The sequence below is a fragment of the Homalodisca vitripennis genome, chromosome 3 (genome assembly GCF_021130785.1).
Source record: "Homalodisca vitripennis isolate AUS2020 chromosome 3, UT_GWSS_2.1, whole genome shotgun sequence".
Lineage (NCBI taxonomy): Eukaryota > Metazoa > Arthropoda > Insecta > Hemiptera > Cicadellidae > Homalodisca > Homalodisca vitripennis.
Genome location: NC_060209.1, coordinates 106,652,523 through 106,673,632, shown reverse-complemented (window position 1 = coordinate 106,673,632; position 21,110 = coordinate 106,652,523). Strand labels below are relative to the sequence as shown.

Here is a 21,110-nt window from a genome sequence, read left to right as displayed (position 1 = left end):
TCCTCATTGGCCAAGACAATTTAATATCATGGTCTGATTGGTCGGCAAGCTGCCAATGTTCGCTGCCCGGGCTGGCAGTCTGTTCCGAAATGTAAGTCAGTATCAAACTATTCACTCATACATCGGACTATTGAGCATATCAGACTATCAAGATTTAACGGTTAATCAAATTTGTAAATAATTGCTAGATAACATTAATGACAAAAGATCTTTTAATACTTTTTTAACTAAGCAATTGTTATACACTATATATTGAATTCTTGGATAAATTCTTTATTGTCGTAATTTATAATGATAAATTAAATTAACAATTGTGTAGTTTTAAATTTTAAATATGTAACAATTTTAAATATCAATTAAATAGAAGACTGATTTATTATATAGTGTAATTATATAGTGTCTTAAAGTAAATTATTTTTCCAATATGAAAAGTGCATGAGATTGTCTTGTAAATCTTAAAAATACTGATTCATTTCTTAATTTTTAAGATGTAAAATCTATTACCAAGTTATATAATAATATCTACTAAAATCAGCATTTTTAATTAGTGTGGACAAATTAAAACACTAATTTTGAGTATTTAAATTAAACATTATTTTATTTGTTCTATATTAACATCTTCACCGGTGCTTTATACTGTATTCTGGACTCTCCTGCGTATTCTGGTATGTCATCTGCCACAGTCAACATGTTAAACTACTGTACAATAACTGTCTAGCTATGTAGTTCAAACTTTCACTGTGGCTCTATACTGAGTGAGGCCAACTACTCTCCCTCGTATTCAGCGCAGTAAAGTGTTTGCTGCAGTCAACGTGTTAAAAGAAATAAAATTAATAAATATAAAACTATATTTGTGTTTTATACCTAAGTATACATCATAGGAATTAGTACAGAGTATAAATTTGTCCACTGACCTGTGATGTATTAAACCACCATTTTCAACCTTGTACTGGAAGAGGGAGTTCTAAACATTATATAGAATAGAGGGTAGTATAGATTTACAACCCATAACAATCTAACATAAACATTTCCTAGCTCATAGAATCAGAAATCGTGTGAGAATAATTAGAATTAAGAATGATAATTTAGACTTGCAGTATGCTTATACATACATGAAATATTGTATTACATCTTTTATTTGTTATTGATGCAATTCATATACTGTACTATTTACTTAAATTAAGAAAATATGATTTTTTTTTTAATTTAGTGTCCTTGAATTGAATATGGTACACAAAGAAGTTTTAGTAATCTTTATATTGTTATGCAGTTTCAAGTTAACATTCATAAACTATTGTTTTCAAAAATCTTGTTTAAAGAATTATTTGTAACTACTGATTAATAACGTATCTTGTATAAGTGAGCGATATTTTTTTTTAAATTCCGTATCTAGATAATGAATGAAAATTGTTAAGAGATTAGCAGAAGTAGTGGGAGGGAGTAATTACAGACAGACAGTGGCAATGAGGTCCAGACTGGCTAGGTCAGTGAACAGTTGTGCACATGGTGTGCATGTGCTTGGAACTTTTAGGCATGAAGTTGTTGATTATCTTCTCTTGCTGCCTTACATTTTACAGATCTTCAGCATGTGCCACCAAAATACATCCTACGGTAATATGGTAGTATAACTTTTAAGACATGTAGAAATACAAGTAGTTTATTTCTGCTAATATTCATCAGTACATATGTATTCCTGTTAGTTGACAGATTGATTTGTTTGTAACCACATTACATTTTAGAACTAATATTCAATTGTGAACATAATAATATATATTTAAATTAAATACCTTAATCTAATTTGATTGATTGACATACATTGTCACAGATTATGTTCTCTGATATGTCAGGTTTAATTATTTATATACACCTTAAAACTACTATTCCTTAAAACATAACATTGTTTGATATGAGTGTACTAATAATTAGTAAATTATAAATCTTGCTATAAAGTAATAGTAGAGATTTGTTGAATTATGCAGTAAAAGTTATAAAATTATAAGTTATTAAAATTATGCTATAAAATAATATGTAGTATATAACAAATAAATAGGTAAATAAACACTTCTTAGAAAAACATGGTATTTTAATGCCTATATTTGACTACTTAATATAATGACACAATTATTTAACTATTAATTTAAAATGAAATGAGTGTGAAAGAAAACTTATCACCATAAATACAGGATGCTATTGTTTGTAAAATATTAAAAGACTAATTTAATATGAAAATTATAAAAACAAATTTAAAGTAGTTAAAATAAAGAAATTCAAATAATTCAAAGCTTCAGAGACCAATGGACAAATTTTAACTATCTAAGATTTCAATGTATACAGACTTTATTATTATTGTATACAGATGTCAAGGAAACAGGGGAAAAGTTCTAATTATACAAAAATATCAAATTAAAATATTCTCAAATCATCCAAGTTTGACTGTAAATATAAAACATACCTGTAACCTAAATGTTCAAAAAATTGCAAACAATATTCCTAGTAATTTGAGTATTCTTAGTAGAATATTAAATACTCTAATACATCATTACTCTTTTACCTAATGTAGCAAATACAGTTTATGTTTCAAATAATTTGGGTTATATTTATACAACCGGGCAACTGTGGATTTTTGTTGTCCAGCCACAATAGTAAAAAAATAAATATATCAAACTTTAACTTCTCATCTCGTTTGTGTAAAAATTATCTTAAAAGTAAAAATAAGAAACTTCCTTTGTAATGTCAAAAACTGGGAAATACATGAGCTGAGGTTGGTCCATGAAGTAGGCCAGAGTATCCCAAGTATTTAGTTGAACTTCCAATTTCCAATATACAGTACGCTAACTTTAGATGGCCTGAATATGGTAAAAATTTAATAAGCCAAAAATGTAGGTGCTGAATATGCTAAATTCAAGAAACATTATGATTTAGGTTTTGTCATATAAGGAATAATGCAGTTATCAGTTCTTGAAACATTACGTACTATAAGTTATTTTTGTAACATTTAACAAAGCAAATCTCATTAACAGAAAATACAGAAGTTAATTGTACTAAACAATTTGTTATGCATTACACAGAAATCTTTTTATTTTCACCTGTACTTCATATCATTTCTCTCCACCAAATTTAAAATTTATGTTTAAATTAAGCTTTTTTTAAATTTTATCATATAAGAATAATACCAATCCGTTTTCAATTTCATACTAATCCCTTTAAAAAGTTTTAAACATTTGAAGTTGTATGGAAATACTGGAAATATTTTTGAATTATTTACTAAGGTAAATTTTTGAAAAATAAATAATAACAATATATTATTAAGTTAGGAAAGGTATAAAATGTGTATATCCTTTCAATCCACTGTAAATAATCTTGTTTTCATGTTTGTGAAGAAATTAAAACTGTTAAAATGTTAATTCAAAATGTATAAGAATACCAATAAATGTATAAAATATAAAATATTACACCATTTCAATGTTTGAAATTGTTGTGAAGCTGCTAGTAAACATTACATTTTTCTTGTTGTTTTGACAAACACAACAATGTTTATGTATTGAAAAAGCCCTCTTCAAAATAAAACTAAAATTCTGAGCAGAAATGTAAAAAAACTGTTTGTTTTATTTTATTGTTCACATTACTATTACATTCTTTGCCATGCCTTATAGGTATGCACTATAATCTAAGAGGGGATGTTCAAGTCCAAATTCTATTTCTTCATTAATGGTTTATCATACAAAATAAAAGTACAAAAGTTCTTACAAAGCATTACAATAAAAAGTACACTCTCACATTTTAGTGTTGCTTTTTTCCTTTTAAATTGACAAAAATAATATCCAAACCCATATCAAATTGGAGTGATTTTTTTATGACCCAAATCTATTTTGCTCATAAAAATGCCCCAGACACCTAGTTTATAAAGTTTCACTTTATTAATAGGGTATGTATTAGTAATGAACGCTATTTTTGTTGTTTAATTTTGGAGCCCAGAACATACTGGGAAGCATTTTTGGATCTATAAATAGAAGCAATTATGACTAGCATAATATGTCATATTTTGAACTATAAAACACATTTCTAAGAGGTTTTAGACAGGTTCAGAACCACTCTGTAGTAAAATAAATGCTTTGTATTGGGGCTTTCAGAGTTAACGATTCACTGTTAAAGATCTAAGTTTCTGATACCATGGATAAGGAATACCTTTCAAACCTTCAATTGTCAATAAAAGTATGTTTTTAAAGAACCATGGATAAGATAATAGTTTTTTTTTTCAATTTCAAATAATCGTTAGAATTAATCTTTCACCATAGAATGTTTTTGATCTAGATGGCAAAATATAAGATAGATATTTTGACTACTGCTTTTAATTAAGTATTAAACCATTTATTTGATTATTATTTAGAAATTAGAAGATGACTTTTTACAAAAATGATATGCATTCTTGACTGACTAGAATTTTTTTCCTATGCTGCATAGAAAACTATAAAAATGTAATTTAAACTATCAACGTGTTTATTTATTAAATTTTAAATTACTGCAAAATAACATTATTAACTAAAATTGTATTACATTTTATTTAAAAGTTACAATATAATTTTGTTTTCAAATTTTCAATGAGTTTGTGCAGAACTCATAAATTGTTAATAAAGCCCGTCAAGTATGACTCAGATTAATTTCACCAAACTGTAACACAAAACATCTTGGGCAAGTTCATCAGAGGACAGGTTTTTGGGTTGTAAAACGTTTAAAAAATTCCAATGCAGACAGGTTGAGGTTCCTTGACCCCACAAGGACATCTGGTGTTTCTGCCTGCCCCCTTCCCTGGGCCAGTCCAGGCCCTGAGATAGCAGGAAGTCTGAATGTGATAGGATTGTATATCAGGTACCAGCAGTTGACCTGTGCATGCTTGAGTAGCTCATCTATCCTTGAGCTCATCAATCAGGAAACAACCACTGTTAGATGAATGGGTAATGAATGATTGGTAATAGGTTCCAGCTGTTACGACTATAACAGATTATTTAATACGTTCAAGTTGCCTCAAAACAATATAGAACTTTTAAGATTTTGAAAATTGTTTTTATTTATATTTTTGCTTATCATATGTTTTTCACCTCAGTGATGACACCTAATATAATTGTCTTGTTAAAGAGAAAATAACAAATATACAATAATAAACCTTTTTAATACTTTTTTATATATTTTATTTTGTACCTTGTTCAGACTGTACTTTTGATGCTCAAGGCTTTGTTAACTAGAACCATTTGTATCTAAAGAGAAATCTTATTTTAGAAATGAGGTAATTTCAGTACTCAACAGATTGGCCTTCTGTAGGTTCTCTGGGTACAGCTTGAATTGGGTAGGAGAGATTTTGTGTCTTTTAGACCCTAAATGTACAACTCTTGGCCACCTGCTGTAGAGTTTACAAGCTTTACTGCCTTTATTAATAGAGAGTTAATGATTTTTCATCTCATAGGTCTTAGTTCTCAATTAATATTTGTTCCAAAGCTCTGCCATAAGTGTTTATATTTTATTATTTGTTTGTCTTGACTACAGACAATAGACAGACTTATTTATTTACATATTCTTTGGGAACAGTAAATGTATCAACAGTTTTACATAAATGGTTAAAAAAGTTCAATTATAATTTGTCTTGATTAAAATGTATATAAATTTAAAACCAAGTGAAGTTAGTCTAGTCTGGTTGTCCCTCCAGTTGACAAATTCTTACATGGTGTAGGAGGTGTGCTCCGTGCTCCAGCAACCACTCAATGAGATGCTTCTTGAAGGTTTTTTTCTTCATGAATTCTTTTTAACTCTTCAGGTAGGAAGTTGAACTGCCTGGCTCCTGTGTAGCACGGTTTCTTCTCATAGAAGGGAATGTGGTGAATCGACAAAGTTTGTGTTGTTTCTAGTGCTTGTGTATTATATTTTTTAGTTATGTAAGATTTAATATGAGTTTTCTTGTAAAATCGAGTTATACTTTGAAGAATGCTTTAAATACAATATTTATTTACCTATCAAGTAAAAGATTTATACTAACAAAATGTTTACAGATAGAGTTGGCAAAGTCAGCTGGATTCCCAGTAGAAGAGCATCGCACTGTTACAGAGGATGGATACTTGATAGTCCTCCATCGTATACCTCCACTAGCCTCCATACGGGAACAGAGAGTTGTCATCTATATCCATGGTCTCTTTGCAAGCTCCCTTGACATGGTCATCAGAGGCCGAAAAATGGGATTCGGTAATCATTCATTTGATTAACATTGAGATTGAAGAGATAGTCATAAAATATAATGAAGTACTTTAAATCAAATATCATAAATCTTCTGAATTCAACATATTTTGGGATGGTGATAGCTCAGTTAATGTGTAAACAACTTGCTTTGGTTAAAATGTTACTTTAAAATACCTTTGAACATATTTTGTTTATTATTAATTATAATTAACTATTAATTAGAGTTTTAACGTTTAATTTTACTTAGAGTAAATCTTTTAAGTATTTACTAGGTAGTATATAGTGTTTATTTCACACAGTCAATCCTTGAAACAATCAGGATTATGTATCTAAATATATACATGATATGTAAATGGTTAAAATGAATCCTACAACTTCAACAACAAAACAAAACTTTACTTGTTTAGTAATGTAATTTCTAATGTAGTAATTGCACGTTTTCAACTTCTTTTAATTAAAGTGTAATACAATATTCTGTATAGTAATCAAACTACTTAATAAAGCGCTTTGGACTTTATGAATGATGGCAGACATCATATCAGGTGAATGTGTTTGTGCTGTTTGCTTCAAAAGAGTACTGAATAAGGGTGTGGAATGTGTTGATAATTATATGAGATGGTTTCATCCTGTATGTGTTGTTGTGACTTCAAAGTTGAAGTCTAAATACCAAAGTATAATAATATCACTGCTAATACACAAAAATTGTGAAACTGTGATTAACTGACTGCACCACATTACCAACATAGTTTCCTATTTTCTCTTCAAAACTGACCTCACGGCTTAACAAGATTGCCAGCAAATTCCATCTCTTACTCCAAAAACTAGACAAGGTTGACAAGATTGATAATTTATCTTCTGGAATAGAAGAGGGTAACAATAAAACAAAACCACCAATTGTTGGAATCAAGAGTTTCAACATACAAGATTGAGATCTTAACATTTAAGACTTGCAAAAGTTTAGAAAGAATCTATCTCTGGGAGGCACTACTATCAATGTAAAAACTTTGTACATGATCTGGAAGAAAGTGTGGAAGGTATATATATATATATATAATAACAAATTAGACTTCTTAGTTTAAATTTCCTTTAATATTTCGGCTTTGCCGTTTTCAAAAAGGTATAATAAAAGGTATAATAAAAAGTATAAAACAAAAATAACACAGCAACAAAATTTACACAAGTAAATTATTTACTTGTGTAAATTTTGTTGCTGTGTTATTTTTGTTTTATACTTTTTATTATACCTTTTATTATACCTTTTTGAAAACGGCAAAGCCGAAATATTAAAGGAAATTTAAACTAAGAAGTCTAATTTGTTATAATAGAGCAATTCTGCATTATACAACCGAAGTGAATATATATATATATATATCCTTGAAACATTCCGGCACAATGACGAGCAGGAAAAACACTTTAGAAAAATAATATCACCATTTTTTTCTTTATGTTTACATAGTTTCCTCAGCAAATCCTTCTTTGGCAGTAACTGAATCAGTTGACCCCCCAATCCCCCAATCAACGATTTGATCTTCACCATCCACAAAGAAAACCAAATTGGTTCGGACAAAAGAGATTATTTACAATGAAACAGCTTTACAACTGTTCTTTGATTCAAAACTAACTTATTTTACTAAAAATTGATTTTTCTTCAACCTTCTTTTCTGAGTTAATTATTTTCCAGGCAGCTTTTCATTTATTTTTTGAATTCATAATATATTTCTCATTGAATAATGTTTTCTCTAATTTAATTTTAGATCCATACAGATTTTTTGTTCTTGTGTACACATTTTTATATTGTAGTTCATGAATTATTGTACCTTTACTGTTCTTAAGCTTACCCATATTTTCCAATTCTTTTGTATACCATTTACTAATTAACCTATTAGTATTGTCACTATTTTAAACTTAATATCTTTAATAGGGCAGAACACATTAAAAGTGCTTGTCAAAACAAAGTTAAAATAATCAAATACCGTATCTACTTGAGCAAAACTTAGTAGCTATGACCAGTCTACTTGGTCAAGTGTTCCTTGAAATTTTCAGTAGCATGCGGTGTTACCGTCCTAATTGTTATGGTTAAAATTCATTTTTTTATGACTGAGTTTGGAGCACCAATTGTGTGAAAATTTGCGTTAACTGCTGTATGGTCTGATAAATAACAGGTTCCTTAACATTACAAGTTACAGTAACTTTTTTACATTAGTATCTATATTATTAAGGCATGCCTCATCCCTCGTGTTTTCTAGATTCAAACAATACATGATATGGAAGCGCAGTAAATTGAAAAAAGAATCTACCTCAACAGCATTTTTTCCAATTGATATTAAAATCATCATAATATGACAAACTTCACATTACAATACAAATTAGTGGCCAACAGAGAAATAACTAATTTGGGTACAAAACTGATTTTTTAATTATTTAAAAAATAAAGAAAATAATGACATAAATTTGATTATAAAATTAACTTTTTGAAATGGCTGTTCTTTCTCTGTAAGAATTGTATAGAGAAAGAAAGTTAGTCTTTAGTCTTTCTTTCAATTGCCATTTTACCTCCACAATCATTAGAGAATCACAATTTTCACAGGACATCAATGGTACTCTCCTTAAAAAGGAAATACAATTTTAAAATTATCTATAGAGGAGCTATCTATAAAAATCAGATCCATAATATACACCTCTCTGTGGAAACAATTGGTAAGTAAAGGTTAAAATAAATTTTACTTTACAAGATTTAAAAACTAACTTTCCACTAGATTAACATTCCAGTTTATTTCTTTTAAAAACCAAAATTAATTCTTTAAAACAAATCTATATTTAAAAATTAAGAAATCATGTTTTTTTTACCTCCAATATACATACAAGTATTGTAAGTAATTGTATATACAAGCACAATAGTATGATGAAACTATCAGTTTTATATATAGATCAGTACCACATTAACACACTTGTCTTGGTTGTAGGCTATCAGCTGTCTGAGGCAGGATTTGACGTTTGGCTGCCTAATCTGCGAGGCAGTACTGATAACCCAATCACAGTAAATGTTACCAAGAACAACCCTTGGGACTTCAGGTAATTAATAAAATAAGGAGTTCAGGAGTATTTTACATATTTAAAACCATGATCTTTCCTTATCAAAGTAAATAAAAGGTAAGAATAAAAAGGAGAACTGATTCTTCATTGAATATAATAATGATGGATAAAGTAATAATTAAAGATAAGAGATAGGTAATTTTAAAGTTTCAGGAAAAACAGAAATAGAAATATTGTTTTCAATAAAACTAGCTTATATTCAACAATATTTATTTAATATAAATGCTCAATATTTTTTTTTAACAGATCTTGATCTATAAAGGTTACAGCAGGCAGTTGAATCCGGCAGTTTGGCTTTGGATGTCTCTGCCTGTTCATCATGCTCAACTACCATTGACTAAGAGTTCCAGACCTTTGGGGCCCTCAGGTACATTCCTCTGTCCTGGAAAGTATACAAAGTGACGTTTATACCAAAGCAGGAGAGGTCTAGCCTAGATTGGCCTGTTCTGTAGGCCGATATATCTGTTCTCCTTTCTTCTCAAAACCATGGAGAAGATGATAGCAAGGTTTGTTTGGAAGGGATCTCTCCTGGGCCTCTACATCCAAAGCAGCACTCTATGAAGATCATGTGACTTAGCCCTGCATCAATTGGTAGGATTGAGAAGGCGCTAGCAGTAAAATATATAGCCATAGGTTTTTTTCTGGATATCGAAGGAGCTTTTGACAAAACAGGCACTCAGGTGATTGTCAATGTGGTCTTGAGATGTAGTATTGATGGTCAAATATGTGACTGGATAAGGGCCCTACTCACGAATCAGGGTGGTTACTATGACTCTTATGGGAGCGAGCATTAGTGCAAGGACTATGAGGGGCTGTTCCCAGAGTTTCATCCTTTCTCCGCTTATAGACGACCAGCTAGTGTCTTTGAACAACAGTGGTGTGTCTTCGCACAAGGGTATGGAGATGACATTTTTATTCTTGTGAGTGGCAAATTCAACACAACAGTTATGGAATTGACCAATGGTGCTGTGAAAATGGTGAGAAACTGGTGTGATGGGATGTGTCTTAGTCTCAACCCCACCAAGGCTGCCGTGGATGCCTTTACAAGAAGGTGTCAGTTGGAACCTATTAATCCATTTTTATTGAAAGGCTCTTCCATTGAGATAAAGTCTAAAGTATAGTACCTGGGTGTCATCCTTGACAGAGTCCTGAACTGAAGACCATCTGGTTAGGATTGTTGTCAAAGGGAAGTGGTATTTGATGCTATGCAGACATGTGCTTAGGGTCTTAAGCTGAGTCTTTGGTATTGACTTTATGTCTCCATTATCAGACCTGCATTAATGTTTGGGGCTGTCGTCTGTTGGCCAGAAATGGAGGCCAGGAGCTGGTGGTCCCTATGGGTTCTAAAACCACACTTTTTCAGGCAGAAGTCATAGCCATTATGGAATGTGCTTGTGAAAGAATCTTAGTCTGCGGTATTAATAGGAGTAAGACGATTCGAATTTTCACAGATAGCCAGGCAACATTAAAGGCATTGGACTCTTGTGTGTACAACTCCAAACTTGTCTATGATTGCTATCAAGTCGTCTCTTCCCTTGGTATAATCAACAATGTGACTCAATGTGACTGTTGGGTTCCTGGTCATGAGGGGTTCTCTGAGAATGAAATAGCTGATGCCCTAGCCAACTTAGGTTCAGCGTCCAACATGACAGGGGCTTCAACCTTTCTGTGGTATGTCTAGGTGTGAATCCTTTGATCTCGTAGTGGGTTCACGCTGAACATGAGAGAAGGTGGAGGTTGCATCCAGGTCTGAGAATGAGCAGATTGGTCCAACAGTCGCCTTCCCCCAGGGTGGCATCTAAGTAGACCAATGTCTTCCCGAGTTGTGGATGTAATTACAGAGACATGGTCACCTGAGGAAGCATCTTCACAGAGTCGGCATTTTCAAGAGGATCTGCTCTGTAGAATGTGTGATAAGCAGGGGGAAACTGCTGAACACCTGCTTTTTGACTGTCTTGGAATAGCAAGGGAGTGCTATGCCAGTTTTGGTAGTCTGGACACAGGTGATGATTTCCCCAGGAGGACCTGATCGGTTGTTCTCTGTGGTTTGTAAAGCTGCTGAAACCGTAAAAATCCCTTGAGCCTTAAGTGTATGGCAATAGGCCACTCCTTAAAGGAGAAGAAGAACAATATTTATAACATCACAAATTGATTTTAAATTGTAATAAAACTAAAGTTATACATTTTTACAATTTTTTGTATTTTACACAAAAATAGTTTTGTCCAATAAATTATGAACATCCTATATATGGGGCACAAAAATGGAATATCTTTAACATATTTAATTAGCATACAAAAATGATTATTTTTTAAATTGTGTTAAGAGTATCTCAAACATTTTAATGGAGCACAGTTTGGTAATCTAAATAATATTCATGTATTTGAACATAACTGTATGTCTAATATTAACAGAGTTTACATTATCAAACCCTTAAGAATTTACCTTGTTTTCAAACTATTCAAAACCTAACAAATTCTTTTTGTTGTCCAGTTGGGATGAAAATGCACGGTATGACTTCCCAGCTATCATGGATTATGTGCTAGCCACCACAGGGACCCGTAAAGTGTCTACAATAGGAATGTCTATGGCAGCCAATGTTGTGCTGGGAGGAGTGGCCCTGCGGCCCCAATATAACCAAAGACTAGGTTGTATGGTGTTCTTCGCTCCGACTGCTCGTATGAAGTACACAACAAGTTTTGTCAGATTTGCAGCTCCTCACTGGCAATGGTTTCAGGTGAGTTATACCTAGAAGTGTGGTAGCAGCGTATGATATAGCGTATGATATGATAAGCCCTTTCATACACCTACCTACTGGTACCTAAATATTTTCTGGATTCTTTATTTAGCTGGGTTTGTAAGAATCCTTGGGATAAATCCAGTGTTGTCAAGTATTTAATTCCTATGATTCTTTTTAATACGTCATCTATATTTATTGGTGATTTTCGGTCTAGTATTATATGTTTGATTCAAATTTCTACTATCCAGGCATATTATCAATGACAAATCCTATTTTACCACACATTTACTAATGGGTTGGAGTATGAGCTATCCGATTCTTCAATTATATATCCCTTTAACATATTATCTATTTCTTTCGTTACTCCTTCCCTCTTTGAATAAGATACCAGATACGATTTTTCCACAAATGGTTTCTCATCGACTATATTTAATTATCCCCCATAATTTTTTATGCAGCCTTGTTCATCTGAAAATATATCTTTATTTTTTATTAACATATTTTTACATTTATTTAAGTCCTCATTTTCCTTAACCTCACAATTTTTAATATTTCAAAAATCTGTTCATTTTTTATTTCTTCTCTTATCTTCTCAGTTTGTCTTTTACACAAACAATCCTATATTTGCTAGGATTGTCAAGCCTTCTTTATTTAAGTGTATCAAATCCTCACACCATTTTCCTTTATAATAATTTTCTTTCTCATATAACTTTATATTACATCTGTATGGTCATAATGATTATAATATTTCTCTGCTATTTCTAAAACTGTAATCATTCCATTGTTTTCTTTACTTTTTATATATGATCATTAATTCTTTCGAGTTTATTTAAGTGACATGTATCCTTGTCTCCCAATTTAGGTATAAGTGGAATCGTCACTAAAATTATGTTTTCACTCTTCTCAAGTAACAGTTTTGTAGTTCAAGTTAAGTAGTAGTCTGTCATAACCATCATAGATATTTTTTACATGATTGTCTCATAATAGGTCATTAGTATGTATCATTACTATAACTAATTTTTCTATATCATTTGTGTTCTTCAACTCCCTAGTCAACTGCTAAACCGTTTGACACCTAAATACAAGTTGATTTTTTTGCCTTTTGTCACTGTTCTTTGCCTTTAAATTCATTATATTTTCACCAAATTTACTAAGTTGAGAGTCTTTGAACATTTGATACCCTACAAAAATAAGGCTCCTTTTTTCCAATTGGTTCTTTAACCCTTGTTTGTCCTTTTACCTGTTATCTTTTACCTCTAATATCTCCTCTTCCCCTCGTGTATTCAAATTGATCTCTAAACATGATTTGTTACATTATTTCATTCTTGTATGTGTATGTTAGTACCAATAGTGGCCAGCAAATTTGTTTTGGTAGAATTTGGGTTTTGTGCAATTAATAAATAGTTGTACACTAGTTTTTAACATTTTAGTTTTTTATTAAAGACCATATTTTTATCAAACAACAAAAATGTTCTCCAAAATTGCTTTGACAATAATAATTGTGATTGAATTTTCACCATTTACAGCCCAAAGTAATGAAAACTAAATGTCACAAGCCACATCTCTAGAAAAATATAGTTCAAGAGCCAATTTGCTTAGTATAAGCACAAAACCTGGTTTTTCTTGAAATTGATAGAGAAATTTACCCTAAGAAAGGAATGAATTATCAGCTATGCTACTTTTAGTGGGTGCCAAAGTGGTCTCAAAAGAGTTAAAACATGAAATAATAGTTTGAATCACATAAAACCAACCATCAAACGTGTAAATAAATGTTGCACCAGCTTCAGCTAACCATATACAGACCCTTAAAGTGTACTTTCAGTTCCTTTATCTAAGTGGCTGACAGTGATATAACTATTATTTATGTGTCTGACAGTCTGTTGGTTGTGTATCAAGCTGGGAAAAATAAAATGTGAGAAAAAATGTTCCTTTATATTCTTAACCCTTTTGATACCCTTCCTTTTTATATCCACCAAATCTAACATAACTAACGATCAGTTTCTTTCATAGGAAAAATTTATTTATCGATTTCAATATAAATCAATTTATGTGCTTATACAATCCAAATTAACAATTGGCTTCTGGACCGTTATATGGTATGGACAAACTGGTCTAACCTATTGGTACATTTAACGTGAATTATTTGTATGCTTTTTCTTTTGAATGTTTTACTGCTAAGATTAATATTATTGCATTATTTTAAACAACGTAAGTTTGGTTTCAGAAAATAGCAGAGATTTATAGAATCTACAAAATACCAAACATGAACAATGAATTATTCCATCGTCTGATGTCTTGGTTGTGTTCTCTTCGCAATGTTGGGTTGTTTTTCTGTACTTCCATCATCTTCTCAGCTGAAAGTAACATCTTTCAAATTGAAAAGGTATCTTTAACCATTACTTTAGTACAGTAGTGAAAATTTATTTTTATATTTATCATTTTTTACTTTATAACTGTGTTACTAATAATAAAATTCTTTCAGGAGCTTGTACCAACTTTATTCAAATATTATCCACATCCAGGGTCAACAAAGACTGTCATCCATTATTTCCAGATGGCAAATTCAGGTAATGTACTGGTGTGCTATAAGTAAAAATTTATTCACATTTGTGACATCAATTTACATATTTAAATGATATATTTAGTAAATAATGTATATATTGTGTTAGATTTTTATATTATCTTGCAAGTATCCTTTTGCGTAATTTATAACAAAATATTTGATTAACACTGTAGTGTTTTACTTAAATGTTTCAGGTAAGAATAAGCATTTACAAAATGTATTATATATCAATGCAAAGTGTAGATTCTCCTCGATGTGATAAAATTATCGATTTTGTAAAAATTTTCCAAAATACATAAACTATAAAATATAAATCTATATGAAACTGATTGTAATTTTGCAGATCAACATTTTTTATTTATCCTTTTTTATTAAAACTTATAAATTGTCATTTAGCTAAGAGAACATAAATTTGGGATTACTACAATATAGCAATTGTTGAGCTTGTATGTAAGGCATTATTTTTTTATTTATGTGCATGTTATGTATTTTTACACAGTGTTTCCAATTTTCTTATTGAGTTATGTATTTCTACATCTTTGTTGGTCTACAAAGAGGAAATTCAATGTTTGTGGTTTTGTGCTAAAATTTAGGTGCACCATTAGTTCTTTCGGGGTAATGTTTTATGTGAGTGCTAATATGTGTTTCAAGTTCATTATTCAAATTCAGGATACTTTGGTGCAAAATATATAATAAGTGTTCCTTTCCATAAGGTATGTAAATTTTATAAGAACCTTTTCAAATTGGCCAACATGGGCTTGCTAACACAGAATTGACTGGGTAGCCAATTAGAGGGTTGAAAGTTTATGCGAAAAATGCTAATTTTATCTATCACAAAAGTTTGCGTAATCATTTCAAAGTAAAAACTGATCCAAACACACATGGATATCAGAATAAAGAATTTTTCAGCATTTTTTATTCAGTTAAAGTTGTTTTGCTCTAGCATTATTCATTTTTATGGGTTGATTGTAATGGAATACCATAGAGCAAGGTGATCAAATGAAAATATGATGCTCCCAATCACTCATAGGTGTAATATCAAGGAATTAAAATGTCACATAACATGTTTTTGTTTGATAAATTATGTTTTACTGCAGGAAGATTCTGTGCTTTCGATTACGGCCCAGAGCAGAACGTGGTAAAGTATAACCAAACAGTTCCTATGGGCTATGATCTTTCCAAAGTAACCGCTCCTGCAGCAATATTCTACAGCAAGTGGGATTCAATGGTCAATTATCAGGTAAGCTATAGATAATGTCTTCTGAGGTACACCAAGGTGATGTCTATAGAGTACATTCTCTCTCCACTTTTGTTGTCATACGAACAGTGGAGAGTGGGTATTTGAAGTTGTAACTTTGTTCTCTTGCTCACACACTTACAGGTAAAAGTCATGCTTTTAGACCTTACACACAGTGCTGAGACAGTTTTATATTCATTATATTTTCCACTTGAGCATTTAAATAGTTATTGTAGACCAAGTGATCATTCCTTTGATGAGATATATTTTTCTGGTTCATCTAACAGACAAAAAAGGATGTCATATCTACTTTTTAAAACATTTCAACTAAAATTGAATTACAACCATATTGCAGCAAGGCTACACTATCTCTCAGTACAGCACTCACTGTACTGTTACATCAGGTGTAATACACAGGCATAACATATGATTGTAGTAGAGGCTAGTAAGGCTGAAAGGACTCTTCATACAAGGCATGGGATGCATTTTAATCTTAGAGGGAAAAAATGGTTGTCTAATCAAATAATTAAGGCGGTAGAAGATTTTGAACTTAAGTTTATTCCGATGGACAATTCTAGTCCTGCTCTTAAGTCACAAAAAGACGTTGGATGTATGTCTCTGGGAAACTCTTCTTGTCCTCTAAGATCCCCTCTTCGGTAGAACCTAAGACTACATTAAGAACTGAGCCCAATGTTATAAGAAATCTACAGCTTAACACAGGCCCTGGGTCAGGAGGCTTGGGAACAACTAGTTCTGAGTCTAGTTTTTTGAACAGTTTTCCTTTGTCCTTTTTATTTTTAAACATTCAGGGCGGATTGCTTGGCAAGCTAAACGCTCTTGAGTCTGTGATTATGAATAATAACTGTGACATTATTTGTTTATCCGAGCATTGGCTGAGCAGTTCTGAAATTAATGCCTGTAGCATAAAACACTTTAATTTAGTTTCAATATATCAGAGAAAAGTTAATAATTATGGTGGTACACTTATTTATGCTTCTAATAGGCTAAAATGTTGTAATATTGATATTGTGTCTTTTTATGTTGACAATCATTTTGAGGCATGTGCTTTATTGCTTGACGAACTCAAGATTATTGTTATAAGTTTGTATCGTACTCCTGCAAGTGATGAGTGTTTGTTTTTGGAAAAACTTGAAAGTCTCTTGACATTTTTGACTGATAAGTGGGCTAATTATAGACTGGTGTGTGGTGGTGACATTAATGCTCAGTTTGATGTAACCAAAGATGTAAGGTCTGTCAAAGAATTTCTAAATCTTTTGAGACAATTCAATATGTATTGTCATAACTCTGAACCTACTCGTTCTAATGCGTGTTTGGATAATGTTTTTTCAAATATCCCACTTCATAACTATTTTTCTTTTGTGGAACATTTCCCATATTCAGACCACAACGCGCTATGGTTCAGGGTCTATGTCACCAGTAATTCCTCAACTGTCCACCCAGCACCTGTAAGGAGTCAACCGGTGAAGAAGCGAGTTTACTCACGGGACAAAACCTTTCAACTAAGGAATGAACTCTCAAGGATCAACTGGAATCATACATTATGTTTTAGTGTTTTGTGTTTTAATGATGCTGATGCCTTTTTTAATAGGTTCTTTAGGGTATTTATGTATATCTTTGATAATATTTTTCCTCTTAAGGAATTAAGTTGTATGCCCAATAATAAAACTAAAAAACAGGGGTAACTGGTTTAATGACGATTTAAAATATCTTAGATCTTTGTTAATGGTTGCTTATGACAAGTACAAAGTTTCTATGTCTATATGTGATAAAAACTGTTATACCAGACTTAAACGGTCTTATCGAGCAGCCATTGATGAAGCAAAAATAAATTACAATGCTAATCTTATAGAAAACTCAAATAACAAGTGTAAAGCTGCCTGGTCCATTGTTAATGATATTAACAATACAGTTAAATATAAGTCGAACTGGGACTTAAACCCTGATAGTTTTAATAATTATTTTATTGATTCCATAACTGAAATAAGGTCTAATATAAAAAAGCCTAGCTCAGTTTTGGCTACTGAAATGTGCCCAATGTTTGCAAACCCAGATAGTTTTAAGTGGAATCAAGTGTCAGTTTCTGAAATAAGGTCTGTTATAAGTCAAATGAAAAAACAGATAGTAAGGATTTCTATGGCCTATCTAGCAATATGTTGAAGGAAATAGTGGATCATGTTGCAGAACCACTTACCATTAGTATTAATTTATGCCTTGAGCAGGGTGTATTTCCTGATAGTCTGAAAATTTCTAAAGTAATACCGGTATTTAAAAAAGGGCCTACAACAAGTCCAGCAAGTTTCCGTCCCATCTCGCTTATTCCAGTCTTTGGTAAAGTAATTGAGCACATTGTCTATAAGCAGGTAAGCCTGTACTTGGAATCGCATGGATTTTTGTCTGATCAACAGTTTGGCTTTAGGCAAGGTAGATCAACAATATCTGCCATTGATACTGTAGTAAGGGAGATTCTCAACGCTTTTGAGTCCAAGGAGTATGCCTGGGCCACTTTTATTGACCTAAGCCGTGCTTTTGACTGTGTTGATCATAGCTTGTTGCTTGAAAAGATGGAACAGTATGGCATCAGTGGATCTGCAAAACAATTTTTTAGATCTTATCTGTCTAGGAGGAGTCAAGCTGTTTATCTTGATGGCCGGTGGTCTTCAGCTAGGGAGCTTAGATGTGGTGTTCCACAGGGGTCTATATTGGGCCCTCTTTTGTTCTTAATAGCAATAAATGATTTACCTATTAATATTCAACAGTCTAAAACTTGTATGTATGCTGATGACACCAATTTTCTTTCTATTGATAAAAACTTCATTGATTTACAATTACAAGTCAATAAATAATACCTTAGAACTAGCTTCAAATTGGTTTTCAGCTAATAACTTACTTTTAAATAATGACAAAACTAAATCAGTTCTGTTTAGTCTTAGGCCTGTTAAAGATGATATTGAGTTTGATAATTGTGTCAAGTTTTTAGGTGTGTACATTGATTGTAAGCTGTCATGGGCAAAACACATTGAACAAATATCAACTAGGCTATCTCGTGTGATTTATCTATTAAGACGTCTTATGAGTTGTGTTCCTAAACATTATATTGTTACTGTTTACTATGGTCTATTTCAGTCCATAATAAGCTATGGTTTGATTTTCTGGGGCAATTCCAGCAACCTTAAAGATATCCTTGTGATACAGAAGAAGGCTGTTCGAATAATTACCAAGTCTCACTACCTGACTAATTGTAAATCACTTTTTATTAATTTAGGTATTTTAACTGTTTTTAATCTCTATATATTTTATTTGTTGTTATATATTCATAAAGATATTTTATCATATAATGTAAGGAATGAAATCCATGAAAGATTTACAAGGCATGGTAATCGTCTTGATGTACCCTTCACAAGATTGGAAAAAATTAGATCTAGCCATACTATAATGTGTATTAGACTATATAATAAGTTACCACTCTCAACCAAAGATTTATCTTTTAGTCTCTTTAAATGTAATTACATAGATGGCTGGCTGCTCATCCCTTCTATAGTATCGATGAATTTTTAAACATGCCAAATTCTGAAATTAATGTTTTGTAAGTTTGTTATATATGTAAGATTTATTTATTTTATTTATTGACTATTTATTTTAGTTTATTATTTAGTTTAAGATTTTATTTGATATTTATCAATGTTATTTTAATTCAAGAATTAGGTATAGCAAAAATGATGTTTTATATTATCAATTTACACTAGTTAGTCCTACCTAAGTAGTATAAACATTAACTATGACAAGTTATGATTTGTAACATAAAATGATGACCATGTCGATTGCTATATGCCTAAAGACAATAAAGATTTTGATTTGATTTGATTGGTCGTCTACTTGCTTGTCGCACCAGTCGCTCCTAACATGACAGACGACTGAGTCATTCATTTTTTACCAACTTGCATTTTTTAATTTATGATGCAGACAATATTTACCCCTAATTTTTTAAAGTTTTACCTTCAAAGGATTTAGATTTCTTCGTATGCTTTAATGGGGGTAGGAGAATATAATACAAAATTTCAAATATTTGGGAGAACTACGCAAATTTTGTAAACATATTCAAGTAATTAATTGTTGAGTTTTAATTATTATGTAACACTGCGTTGATAACAACCCTCCCCCCTTTTTATTCGTGTTCCTGGAGTCATGTGGTGTCAGTGAAGAAAAATGGCTAAATTTTCATAAATTGAAAAAATCGTATAGCATCTAGAATTATAGCATCTGGTTATTTTATGGATAATAAAATTTCCACTTAAATTTATCTAAAACTTGAACTATTACAAGTTCTAATGAAAATCTGGGAGTAATGATCAACAACCAATTACTATAAAAGTTTGAATCTTAATCTTGCATACAATGTGAAACTATCTAACTTTTATTCAAAACTTTTATTTTGATCTTAGGAAGCAATTAAGTACTCATTTAATATTTTAATTGTGGTTTATGTCAATGTTACAATAAATATTTATGTGGTTAATTTCAGTAGCATTTAAATTTCTTAATTTGTAATGAATCAGTAAGTGATTTCAAATATATAACAGTTTTATGTTATCTTTGTGCAGGATGCAGAGTGGTTGGCTAGTCAACTTAACACCATACTTGCCTATTCTGTGCCAAAGCCCAACTTTGCCCACCTCAGCTTCCAGTACGACCCTAACCTTAAGAATTTAGTACACAACAGAGTAGTCAATTTGTTACTGTCCTTGTGACATTTATTTGTTTATTTAATACAAATATATTTACTATCACAACAAAAATGTAACAATTGTAGATATAAACCCACATTTCATAGCAAATTTTAAATTTCAAGTACAATGAATTGTGCAACATTATCACTGCGTTTGTTTTCAAAGTAAAAGAAAACAAGTATGAGAGTACTCTAAAATTAGAGAACTTTTCAAGCAGTCATAATTCTTGAATCTCTAGTCGAATAGAATCAATAACTTGAAATTTCAATTTGAGTAATCAGTATTGGAAATCAATTGCCAACACTAAATGCTGATCGATTTGTAAGGATACAATGCATGATACAACGTAATTTAAAGATGTAGCTCTACTTAATCCTAAAATCGATGATTGCTGGATATTCGTTGAGAAATATTGTTCAATCGCTATTGCTGGATATCCTGTTTGAAAGCAAATTCCTACTTTTGTAAATATTATTAAAACTAATATGGTTGCTAAGAGGAAGAATCAATTT

The 21,110-nt window shown here is 31.2% G+C and overlaps 1 protein-coding gene across 1 annotated transcript; it reads left to right on the top strand.

The window, feature by feature from the left end:
* Positions 1–1,489: 1,489 nt before the first annotated feature.
* Positions 1,490–20,672, top strand: LOC124357280 (lipase 1-like). Its single transcript, XM_046808924.1, has 8 exons — positions 1,490–1,611; positions 6,039–6,228; positions 9,186–9,294; positions 11,807–12,050; positions 14,278–14,436; positions 14,536–14,620; positions 15,714–15,856; positions 20,473–20,672. Exons 1-8 carry the CDS (start codon positions 1,504–1,506, stop codon positions 20,617–20,619), a joined length of 1,185 nt encoding a protein of 394 aa, XP_046664880.1. The 5' UTR covers positions 1,490–1,503; the 3' UTR covers positions 20,620–20,672.
* Positions 20,673–21,110: the final 438 nt, after the last annotated feature.

Bases quoted from the DNA above. Each gene is read 5' to 3' on its own strand.
- LOC124357280 (XM_046808924.1), top strand. From the start codon at position 1,504: ATGGTGTGCATGTGCTTGGAACTTTTAGGCATGAAGTTGTTGATTATC. The intron at 12,051-14,277 runs GTGAGTTATACC...GTTTGGTTTCAG, and splicing joins CTCACTGGCAATGGTTTCAG to AAAATAGCAGAGATTTATAG. The intron at 14,437-14,535 runs GTATCTTTAACC...AAATTCTTTCAG, and splicing joins ACATCTTTCAAATTGAAAAG to GAGCTTGTACCAACTTTATT.